The sequence below is a fragment of the Arctopsyche grandis genome, chromosome 10, assembly GCF_051622035.1.
Source record: "Arctopsyche grandis isolate Sample6627 chromosome 10, ASM5162203v2, whole genome shotgun sequence".
Lineage (NCBI taxonomy): Eukaryota > Metazoa > Arthropoda > Insecta > Trichoptera > Hydropsychidae > Arctopsyche > Arctopsyche grandis.
This window is the reverse complement of record NC_135364.1, coordinates 27,683,113-27,695,581: the sequence shown is the minus strand read 5'-3', so window position 1 is coordinate 27,695,581 and position 12,469 is coordinate 27,683,113. Positions and strand designations below refer to the sequence as shown.

The 12,469-nt window shown below is 34.5% G+C and overlaps 1 protein-coding gene across 1 annotated transcript; it reads right to left on the bottom strand.

The window, feature by feature from the left end:
• Nucleotides 1-1,706: 1,706 nt before the first annotated feature.
• Nucleotides 1,707-4,357, bottom strand: Pka-C1 (Protein kinase, cAMP-dependent, catalytic subunit 1). The gene has a single exon (XM_077439593.1). It carries the CDS (start codon nucleotides 3,990-3,992, stop codon nucleotides 2,931-2,933), a length of 1,062 nt encoding a protein of 353 aa, XP_077295719.1. The 5' UTR covers nucleotides 3,993-4,357; the 3' UTR covers nucleotides 1,707-2,930.
• Nucleotides 4,358-12,469: the final 8,112 nt, after the last annotated feature.

The window sequence follows — 12,469 nt, the reverse complement described above, 5'->3', positions numbered from 1 at the left end:
AACCTTTATCATTTCAAATTGACCCTTTTTATTAATTTCAAATTGACATCGAAAAGGGCTCAATTTGAAATGAAAAAGATTTAATTTGAAACGAAATGGGGTCAATTTGAAATGAAAAAGATTTAATTTGAAACGAAAAGGGGTCAATTTGAACTGAAAAAAGGTCAATTCAGAATGAAAAACCTGTAACGAAACGATAACATTGACACATTTCTACAAAATATGTCAGTCAATGAACTTGCGTTGAATCTACAATTTGTTTACTTTGGATACCTTGAAAGTCACTCTCCTTACATATGAAGCAAATAACATATCAATGTATCAAAATTCATATCTCCATAGTGCATCGGAAAACGAACACCATATAAAAAATATCATTTACCTAACATTGATACGATTGTACTAATATAAATACACGGCACGTAGGGGGGGGGGGGGCACATAAAATTGCACTAAAATTAAAAACAGACACACACACACACACATACGACTATGCAATGCAACATTCCCAACAAAAAAAATTGACGGAATGACTGAACGGAGATGGCCGATGCCTGTTGCTTAGCAACGTGCCGACAAAAATCAAGTTTAAAAACTAAACTCCTTAAAATATCTCCTAACAATCACTCTCTCACAGAGATAGGTACCTATTCAGTTCGATAAAGACAAAATAATATTTATATATATATATATATATATATATATATATATATATATATATATATATATATATATATATAGATACATATATATAGATACATATATATAGATACATATATATAGATACATATATATAGATACATATATATATATATATATATATATATATATATATATATATATATATATATATATATATATATATATATATATAAATGTATATTCTTACATCGCTATAAATTTGTTTGGTTTTTTTTTATTATTTATTTATTTAAAACTTTTATGCACCCGGAGACTCTTCGCTCCGCACTTTCCGGCCGCATCCAAGAGGAGTGAGATTCAGAGCTCCAGAATGCGACTGGAGACGACGACGACGACGACGACAACGACAACGTAAACCCCGGAATCATCACGTTTACAGTGGATCAATCATGGCCGCGATGATCTCCCGGATTCCGGTCGCTCGTACTAGTGCAAAGTTTTTTCTCTTTATTTTGCATTATATTTATTATATATTCAGATCACATAAAGCGGAGCAAACGAGAGCTGCACGTCTCGCTCGTCATCCAACATTGCACGATCCCACACTCTCCGTCAGACTACGCACATTCGTTCCGACTCTTCGGCAAAGTCGACGTTCCAAAATCTTTTTTTTTTTTTTCAATATTTCTTTTTAACTATACAATAATGATAACATATATATATATACATATATATATATATATATATGAAAATTGCAGAAACGTTCCATCAAAACACCTAGTCGGGAAGTTGAAAAACACAAGGGGAGAGAGAGAAGAGTGCACGATTATTACACAGGAGGAAGTATGCATAATCATCATCATCATCATCACCATCAAATCTTCACGTCGGGGCGGGGCGGCAATATTATAAACGACACTGGTCCAATCCGTTGATTTCAAAATATACATATGCACATATACTTTTGGAAAAGTCATCACACACCACCACAACAGCACCGATACAAGATTCGAACATGGAACTCGGCATCGTACAATTTTTAAGTGTTTTATTTATTTAGTTGAGGATTCAAGGCGACACACACATACATCATGCGTTGTATACAGCGAGGGTAGGGGAGGGGTCAGGAAGCCGGGAGATCTTCTTCGGTGATGTCTTCAAAATTTTACTGTAAAAATTGTCTGGTTTCGTTTATATGATATGAAAGTTTCAGACGCCACCGTAAACCGAACGCACAATCTTACTTCTAAGCGGGACTTTTTTTCAATGCGGTAAAGGTTTCGGTTACAATTTTTCTAATTAGTTTTGTGATAATCCACAAAAAAAAAAATGATTTTATCAAGTTTTACCGTATGTATAATAATATGATGCTTGAAAATATTCAGAATTTTTACTAAAACGTAAATTTTTTAAAAATATGTGCTATTGTTATTGTTTTTTTTTTTTGTTTGCAAACATTGAAAAAATTTGTTATTTTTTTTAATGATAAAACGCAAAGAATTTGCAACGTTGATTTGTGCACGTTTACATTGAGATGGTATCAAAAATTTTATTTTAAAAATTTAAATCGATTATTTTTAAAAATTTGCAACATTTTTTAGATACAACAAACTTTTTTTAATGAAGAAAATATCAAGCGTTTCCATCATTACACGATTTTTATAACATTATGACGTGTTTTTTTTTTTTTACTTTATCTATATAAATAGACGAAGTTTTGTTATGGTGAGAAAATTCGACCTTGAGAGTTTTTTTTAGATATCAAAAAAAAAACTGAATCTCATTTCGATTGTTATACAAAATTCTTTTAGCATCGTATTTTACGCTTACATTGAGTTGATTTTATTTTTTTGAAAATTTTATGCAATTTTTTTTTTTTTGAAGAAAATTTCAATGCCTTTCGATCGTCACATGACTCGATACAAAATCATGCGGCATTTCATATTATGCATGTAATATTTCGAATTCAGACACATCTTTTTCGTGTCATTTTTGAACCGTTTTTCGGTTTGTTTTTGTTGTTTTATTTTATTGAAAATTTGGCCGTCCAGGACGGTGATCCCGGCTAGAGGATACAGTCGAGCGGTATGCATAGATATTGGGGAGGAGAGGAGAGGAAGGAAGAGGGAAGGAGGGCTATGGATGTTGCAGCCCGGAGTGTGGACCGAGGCTAGCGAAAACGGAGATTCACAGTGGCGATGGGCGATGAGGCGATGTGGCGGTGCGGAGTCCCATTCTGGGGGCTGCCTCGACGCAGGTGGACAGGGGCTGGAGAAAGGCCGACAAGCTCAGAACTCGGCGAACTCCTTGGCGCACTTCTCCGTCGAGGAGATGCGCAGCGCCTCCTCCTCGTAGTCGTCAAAGTTGCTAGTGTCCCCAGGGCCCTTGCACCTGGGTATGAATGGTGCCTCGATCTTCTTCTGGAAGACGGCGATCCAGTCGGTGGACGCGAACCACTTGTGCCCCTTGATGTCGTTGACGCCCGCTTTCAAGTTGCCGTACCGCTTGGTGAGGTCCACCTGCAGCAGATTCTTGAGCAGGTCCTTGAGGTCCGAGCCGAAGTGAGAGGGGAAGCGCACCTTGCCCGACACGATCTTCTCGTAGATCTGGATGGGCTGGTCGGCGAAGAAGGGCGGGTAGCCGGCGGCCATCTCGTAGACGAGCACTCCCAGAGCCCACCAGTCCACAGCCTTGTTGTACCCCTTGGAGAGGATGATCTCGGGGGCGAGATACTCTGGGGTGCCGCACAGGGTCCACGTGCGCCCCTTGACGCGCTTAGCGAATCCGAAGTCGGTGACTTTGAGGTAGCCCTGCGAGTCGATGAGCAGGTTCTCGGGCTTGAGGTCCCGATATATGAGGTCCAAATAGTGCAGGTACTCGAAGGCGAGCACGATCTGAGCGGCGTAGAAGCGCGAGTGGGGCTCCGTGAAGCGGCCCACTTTGCGCAGATGCGAGAACATCTCGCCGCCGGGTACGTACTCCAACACCATGTACAGGTTGGAGTTGTCCTTGAAGTGGAAGCGCAGGCTCACCAGGAAGGGGAAGCTGATGGCCTGCAGGATGCGCTTCTCGTTGAGCGTGTGCTCCACCTGCTTCAGCTTCACCACCTTCTGCTTGTCGAGGATCTTCATGGCGTAGTACTCCTTGGTGGGCTTGTGCTGCACGATCATGACGCGGCCGAACGAGCCCGTGCCCAGCGTCTTGATGCGCTCGAAGTCGGCCAGCGCCGCCGTGTTCGTCGGGTTCTTCTTCCATTTTTCTTCGAACTCCTCCTTGGCCTGGTCCAGGAACTCCTTCACGCTCTCCGCGGCGTCCACCTTCTTGTTGGCGGCGGCTGCGTTGTTGCCCATCGCTCCTGTTCCCTTTGCCTCGATCCCAGTCCCCAATCCGCGATCCCCGATCCCCGATCCCCGATCCCCACTACTGCACACTGCGCGCTCACCGATCCCTCTCCCTCTCCCTCGGGCTCACCGCCTCATAGGTGGAGCGGAGTGACGTGACACGCGACACTGCACTCTGTGTGCCGTCAGGGTGAGGATCGATGGTCGATGGTCGATGATCGATGATCGATGATCGATGAGCGTTGAGCGAACGACGCTCGCCGACTACGGGGGGGGGGGGGGGCGGAGGATGCAGAGCCGGAGAGCGCGCCGTCCGCTCCGGGCCGCGGTCTGCGCGCACTGCAGACACCTGACACCGCACAAACACGCACACCCCAACCACTGCTGCCAACTGCTTCACTCTCCACGCTCCACGCTCCACACACCGTCGACCTGTTTCTGTTCGTTCGTCTCCGCACATCACTCGCTTATTCACTAAACAAACATTATTGTGCTGTCTATTCGTGCATCTAAAATATAGTATGCTGATATAATTTCAAATTGGGAATGGGAAATTTTATCAAAGAAATGGCGTTACCACACACTGATGTAATATAAAATATTCCGTTGGAACTTACTAAATGTAGGCATTTTAATTTATTTATTTAGTCACATACAATAATTTAAGAAACACATGTTAACAAACAGACCTAAGTTACCATACATTTTAACAATCTTATAAATATAGTCGCAAAAAACATGAATGGCAGTCGAAATTATTTTGATATAACCCCAAGGGGTTTGATCAAACATATTATACAAATTATACATACATATATGTATTTGCAAATAAAATGAGAAAAATTAAAATACATTAAAAAAATCTATAAAAATAAAAATGAGAGAGCAAAAAAAATATATATAAAAACAAAAAAAAACAGAAATTAAATTAAAACTGTATACTTAATAACTTATTTAAGTACATATGTTACTTTTCGAAACAAAAAAATAATAAATGGCAGTCAAAATTAAACTATGAAATTAATGCGACACCAAATCATCTTTTCCTGAAAAAAACAAAGTATCTGAAAATATATCAAGGTCATTCAAAACTTTATTATAATGTAAACAGGACCGTCTGAAAAAGGTATTTAAGTAATAATTGTTCGATTAATCGATAATTTCAAGTAAAGAAAACGATTGAATTGTTGATTGAAAAATCAGTTTACAAACAAACGTCAATTGCCTAAAGTATATATGTATATCGGCAGGGCCGGCGCCTTATATTTTTCTTGTACGTGCGGTTCAATTTTTAGCGCCTTTTCTAAAGAAAAATCTGTTTTTACAAAAATTATATATTTTGGGAACAAGTCAACAATTTAAAAAAAATTACCGCTATTTTCGGTGAATAGTTTGTCTGAAAATCCTCTAAATGCAATATTATCTGAGACTATCATAGACCACGCGCCGGCCCTGTATATAAGTACATATATATTAGGGGGACCGAAAATTAATCAAAAAAATATTCCCAAATTCCCTGTCTGTGCAATTTCCTATGCGAAGATGATCCTAAACTAAAGACCGTGGACAGCCAATATTCGTCGATAATTTCTCGATGTTTTTTTAACTTTGAATAATCAACTGTATCATTTCATATTCTCACAAATCACAACAAAACGAATTTCTTTAAGTCTGATCTTTTTTTTGTATTTTTCTTATTGATTGTTACAACGGACGTTAAAATATATTGTTTTTATACTAGGGACACAATATTTGTATATGTTCACACTGTGTACCCGTATCTTTCATTTTCAATTTAATTATAAGATAATAACCAAACAATTTTTATATTATCTTCAAGTGTATTTTTAAACACAGAAAAATAGCTACCCAGAGACAATTTCTTGGAAATTTAATTAGATTTATTTCGAAAACATTGTTTTATTTTTTCATATGGCAACCTCCATTTTCTCATTTTGACAGCTCTCTCGAATAACGATTCAGATTATATCTGATCATTATATACAAAATTTGTAAATACGATAAATATCATTGCCGAAATACTCGTTTTCTAATAATTATAATACTTTCAATAAGTGCTTTTTATTAAAATCTCATTTTACTTATTCATGTTTCTGAGGTTAATGTAAAGATGGCGTTAGAATATATAAGTTGTTTCACTTAAAATTGCAGAATTTTACTTAATATTTAAATAAGTGTTGTGTTCTTACAATTTTCTTATTATTTATTTAGAATTAATTTATTAGGCTTTCTTTTTTAGGTTCAGTATGTTTTCAAGAAAAGATCTACGAATCCTTTTTTTGGACGAGTTCAAATTGTATCACAACGCAGCAGCAATAACCACCAGAAATATCAATTTAAGTATTGGTGAAGTTAATACAAATTTCAAATAGGTGATATTAACCTTATAGATGATCCCCTTGGTATACCGTCAACTATTTTCAGTGAGGAAGAATTGAGAAAAGCTGTTAAAATCAATCCACAAACTATTCAAGAACTTATAAGCAGAGATCGGCGGCCAAGATTCTTTACAGCACAAAAAATGATTCACTATTTTCAATTACTATTGTCTTACAAAGCAAGAGAGCAAAATAAAGTTGATAATAGTGAACCATTTTTGTGCTGAAAAGAATCGTGGTCACCAATCTCTGCTTATAAGCTTCTTCCGTATCAAAAATGTCTTGATATCTGATAGTCATTGGTTTTCAAGAAGAAATATTAAACAACTTAACTTGAGTAATATTTACTAAATTATAATTGTATGATATATGTAGTTTCAAATAAATTCTAAAATATATACTTATATCTAAATTACACGTACGGAATTAAAAAAAACCTTTTATGCACAGTAAATGCAATGATTTATTATATTTTCTACACATTATACAAAAACATATTCTTGAATATATATTATATGAAGGACATATCATAGAAAATGTTATAAAATACACAAATAAACAAATGATTTATGTAGATGAGATGTAACAAGGTTATAATAAAATATTTCTATGTAATACTAAATTTACTTTTAGATACTGTCCATATTAGAGATGAGTATTCATAAAAGATCATCTATAATGTGATAGTTTTCGTAACGATGAGGATTTCTTTAATGTATGATATTAGGAACTTCTTATTTCAGTCGACGGAGAAGAGAATGTTAATGAAATTATTTATTTTACTCACCGCTTTGTCCATTTTATATACAAATGATTGGTATTAGTTTGTTATCAGACTAATATCCAAATATTAGATACAAATAATTCATTCAATTTAATTCTTTCATTACAAAAATTTTCATACAAGTACTAAAATGAAATGAAAACATATATATGTACTAATGAAAACAGATTTTTACAAAGTGAAACTTGCTAAATTTGGTACTACTAATTACCATCTGTTCTTAAATTTAAATGTTTCTTCATTCGATGAACTCCATGCAAATAATAATTTTAACCGCAGCTATGTATATGTCAAAAATTTTAACAGATATAATATAATCTGTCCAAATATGATATAATCTGACCACAAAATGTCTTTTTATGTATTATATACATAAATACATGTCCTTTTTTACTTAGACTTATGTACATATGTATATTCTGCTTCTTTTAATAGAAAATTTACTTTGACTCACTCTCTTCATAATGAAAAGTATCTTTTGCACCTTTTATTTAAAAAAATGTTTATCTATAATATATAAGCATACACTGAACAAATCAACGATTAGTTTACTAGTATCAAAACCATCATTGTACTGTTTTATTTAAGACTTTTGCTTACTATAATTTTCAAAATAATCAATCAAATTTACTAACTTTTTGAATTTTAGACAATAATTTCAATGTCTCTGTCATATTATTATATTTGGCTTTAGTTTTGTATTTTTAATTTTCTATAAATTGTACTTAAATACATGCATATATTTATTTCAGTAAAGCGTATAATCGTTTATTAATTGTTTGATTTTTAAATGCTTTTTATTATTACGAAATTATGTTCACAATACATCTTATATCTATTTTAATAGCTACTGATCTACTGATCATTTTCTATTTTACAATTTTAATTTAATTTGGTTAGTAATCACAGTATTATATTATTCTAATGTTAATCTAAAGCATAACAGGAAAAAGAGCTATTATGCTTTAGATTAACATTAGAATAATATAATACTCTAATGTTAATCTAAAGCATAATAGCTCTTTTTCCTAATTGTTAATAGTTTTGTTTTTCACCATTTTACAACATAAATGATTTATTTCATTTTTCAAATACTAAATTGAAGAAACACTTCAATTTAGGAACAGAATTTCCACATTGTATTCAGTTTGTTATATTGATAAATGGATTGTAATGTGCATGATATGTAATGAACTCGGATACACCGAAAATTTACATTACTAATACAAGATCAGATTGCATTGTGTTTCTGAATTGTTATTTAACGGTATTTTAATTTCATAGATACAATTTTACCTTTATTTTCCGTACATTCAGATGTAACGGTTTCTCTACATTCATTTGGCCATTTTATACATCTAACAAAACATAAAACATCTTATTCCTTAACTGATTTAAAGTTTTACTTAAATTTATTGCTTAATACCCTTGAATATAATACCATGACATCAACTATATTATGATATCTTCATATACCCAATATCAAAAGAGATCATTGCAATGATAAGGGCATTCCGAGTCTTACACTGAAGTCAAATACAACCATGAATGTTTCCAATTTGTTAAAATATACTAGCAGATATTGAATATTCAGTACACACGGTGTTTTTTAAGCGTATCGTTTTTGTTGAAAAGGGGGTCTGGTCGTGACAAAAGATGTGGAACACCAGGCCATGTTTGGAACAGACATATCATCAATTAATTCTGTATCCTTTTATTGTATGAAGTTAGAAAGGGATGCTAGACTGAACCTACGTTCAATACTACATAAGCGAAGCGCGGAGGGGACCATTTGCCGAGAAAATTTTGTGCAAACTTAGACAGGTCTATCAAACTGTGGGCCCGAGACCTATCGTTATCGATCAAATCTTCCATAGTTTATTTCAATCATTTCCATACTGATCAATTTCACGCAATTATTGATAAGCACCTTGTTGTAAACGAAAAAGAACTAATCTTTTTGATATTGTTAAGGACATCAAGCAGTCAAAATAGATAATATCAACATTTCGAATTGTAAAAATGCAGAATATGCGAATTTAGGGTTTCGGTGATTATTCCGCACACAAGCGATCTCGCACACGTTACTAAAATCTCAATCATGAAACGTCTGGCGCCTGAAAATTCCATTGATTTTGATTTTTAAATGCTTTTTATTATTACGAAATTATGTTCACAATACATCTTATATCTATTTTAATAGCTTCTGATCTACTGATCATTTTCTATTTTACAATTTAATTTAATTTGGTTAGTAATCATAGTATTATATTATTCTAATGTTAATCTACAGCATAATAGGAAAAAGAGCTCAAAAACCTATTTACAATCCTTATAAATGCTCATAATACATCTAATACATAATATTAATTAAAGACTCACTAAAGTCGATGACCTAAAGTAGATTGTGTTTATATTATACCTGAAGGGTACGAAAGTTCCATCCAGAGTGCAAGATATTCCGTGTTCGCAATTTTCGTGGCAATGATTGTCGTGTGCGAGATCGCATTGTGCGAAATAATCCGCTTACCGAAGTTAGGCCTAGTTCATAGTCTCGACAATGTCGACAAACTGCGCGCTTACTATGAACACTATTAGACATTAGTATGAACAACGGAAATTCTGCGACTTTGTCGCAGCGACATTGTCGGGACTATGAACTAGGCCTTAGGATATCAAAATGTAGAAAATTCAGCGTCCACTTGTAACAGGGGAAAATAATTTTGAAAAGTCGATCTTTTGGGTCCATCAGCCGGCATGGCCATTCTTAAATAAATAAATTTAGAGAGTAGAGCGAGCGTTGTCCTCTTTTGACACCTCCTTATTCTAAATTCGAATATTCTGCATTTTTACAGTTTAAAATATTATGGCAACCCCGAGGTACTGACCGTAAAACCATCGGTCGGCCAGTGCTTCGCCGGTAAGCATTCACTTCCTACCCGGCTGCCGAAATAAATAGTTGTGGATTACCAACACAGTCGTCTCACTCGCCCTACCCCCCATTATACTGATATAACTGTATTTTTATACTTACCCAAAAGAGTCGTATTTTTTTAATTCGAAAAAAGTATCTACCATGTCCCTAATATATAATGTGAAAACCACCCAAAATAATACGCTTCAAGTAAAATACGCCTTCGTGAGATATAAGGACTGTATGTATGTATACTGATAACTAGTGCCCGGAATCTGAAGGGGCTGTTTATTGTTCAAAGATTGTAAATGCATTGTTAAAGGTTTGCCGAACCTTTTTTACAAAGGATTTACAACAATGGAACAATAGGCGGCACGTTTCCGGCCCCTTCAGATTCCGACCTCTACTGATAACAATATACACCCAGCGAAAAGCGAAGCTTATCAGTCACAAATTTTACCGGAATGGTCCATTTTTCGCCCTATTGGGTCTCACTTTCTGGCAATTTTGTTTTTATTATACTTTTGCAGTTGTTTTCAGCATACCTCAACGTATTGTTGCCAAAAAGTTTTAAAGTCAGTTTCCCCAAGACTTTCAAGTAGTGCGTGTCTTTTTTTAGGGTTGTGAGCGTTGAGCGTAAAATATGAATTTTTGTCGATCGCCGAGAAATCAAAAATTTTCACTTTCTGGGAGGAAAATTATTCTTTTACGGAAATTTACGGGATACATTCTACTTACAATAACTATATTTTTTAAGAAGTATAAAAAAACAATAGACATAACTCCTGTCGAAAGAGGAAAAATGGCAAAAAAACTGACTTCTCGAGACGAACGGATTTTAAAGAGAATTTTACTTCAAGACAGTTTCAAAACTGCGTCAGAAACTAGGTCTGAGTTCATTAAAGTTGGAAAAAACAGTAAGCCTTAGAACAGTTCAATATAAACTAAATGAACTTGGTCTATTTTAACGGCGCCGTGCAAAAAAAAAACTCCCCACGAAGAAAATGAAGGATACTCGTCTATGGTGGGCCAAAGAGAAGAAAAATTGGACAGTTCAAGATTGGGAGACAATAACTTTTTCAGATGAATCCAAATTCAACCTGATTGGATCAGATGGGATGGCGCTAGTACGACGAAAATCGGCGAACGCTTTAAAGAATCGTGCTTAGCGCTGACTGTTTAACATTCGCCATGGTATGGTATTGGGGGCCATCACACGATATAGTGTTGGGTCAATCATTAAACTAGATGGGATAGTCAACTCACAGGAGTATAAAAAATTATCGACAAAAGCGTTATTCCTACATTAGAAGGCTTACCGGAAATGGTTAAGGATCTTGTCTTTCACGATGATTCAGCACCGGCGCATCGTTCAAAATTTGAGTATTCAAATTGTTTTCACAATTAATTTTAATTATTTTTAATGCATTGGTATATCACCATTTGGTTTTTTTTTTAATATCGATCAAGATAAAGATAGTTTAGGTATAAACTGCATTGAATGGCCAGGAAACATCTCGAATCTAAATATAATTGAAAATATGTGAAGCAAAATAGGCAAAAAAATTAGAGATAATGAAACCAAAACCCATAAAATAATTAAAATACATTATTTATGATGTATGCTACAATGAAATTAGTGATTAATTATTAAAAAAACTAATATGAATCACTACTTAAACGAATAAAACTATTTATTAAAAACAAAGGGGGACCCATTAAATATTAAAATAAAAAAAACATTTTTATTTGTATTCCCTACTATTATTTGAAGTCCCCTTGATATGTTGAAAAGCTTGAAAAAGAAAAAAAATCCGTTTTTATCGATTTTTTGATTTATGAAATATACTCCAAATATAAAAAAAATGTTCATTTTTACTCCAAATTTACAATGATTCCCCTCATAATGTTATCTATTGACGAAATCGCTTTTTTTTTGCTGTATATTGATGAAGAGGAGTTGTAAAAAGTAATACGAAAACTGTTATTTTAAATTCCTTTCCTAGTCTTTTAAAATATATCGTTATTTGCATGTGATGAAACTGATAAGCTTCGCTTTGCGCTGGGTGTATGTACATTCCGAGTCAACTTAAGTTGCACACGTAAATAAATCTGTGCGATAAAAACAGGTAGATTTTCTCAGAATACCATTGATTCATACATATGTGGTGGGGTTATATAATTATACCACCAATATGAATTGTCTATCATAGAGATCTAACTATTTCAACATTCACTTAGTGGAATGGTTCAACGTTACTAAATGGAATGGTTTTAAAATGAAAACTGTAGATTTGCATTGCGTACAAAACAACTATTCATCGTTATTTAGATTGATGATGATTTTATTTATTTCGACGTAGGTACATAATTCCCCCCCCCCCCTTGC

What these genes read in the sequence shown, in the direction of transcription:
- Pka-C1 (XM_077439593.1), bottom strand. Translation starts at nt 3,992, where the DNA reads ATGGGCAACAACGCAGCCGCCGCCAACAAGAAGGTGGACGCCGCGGAG.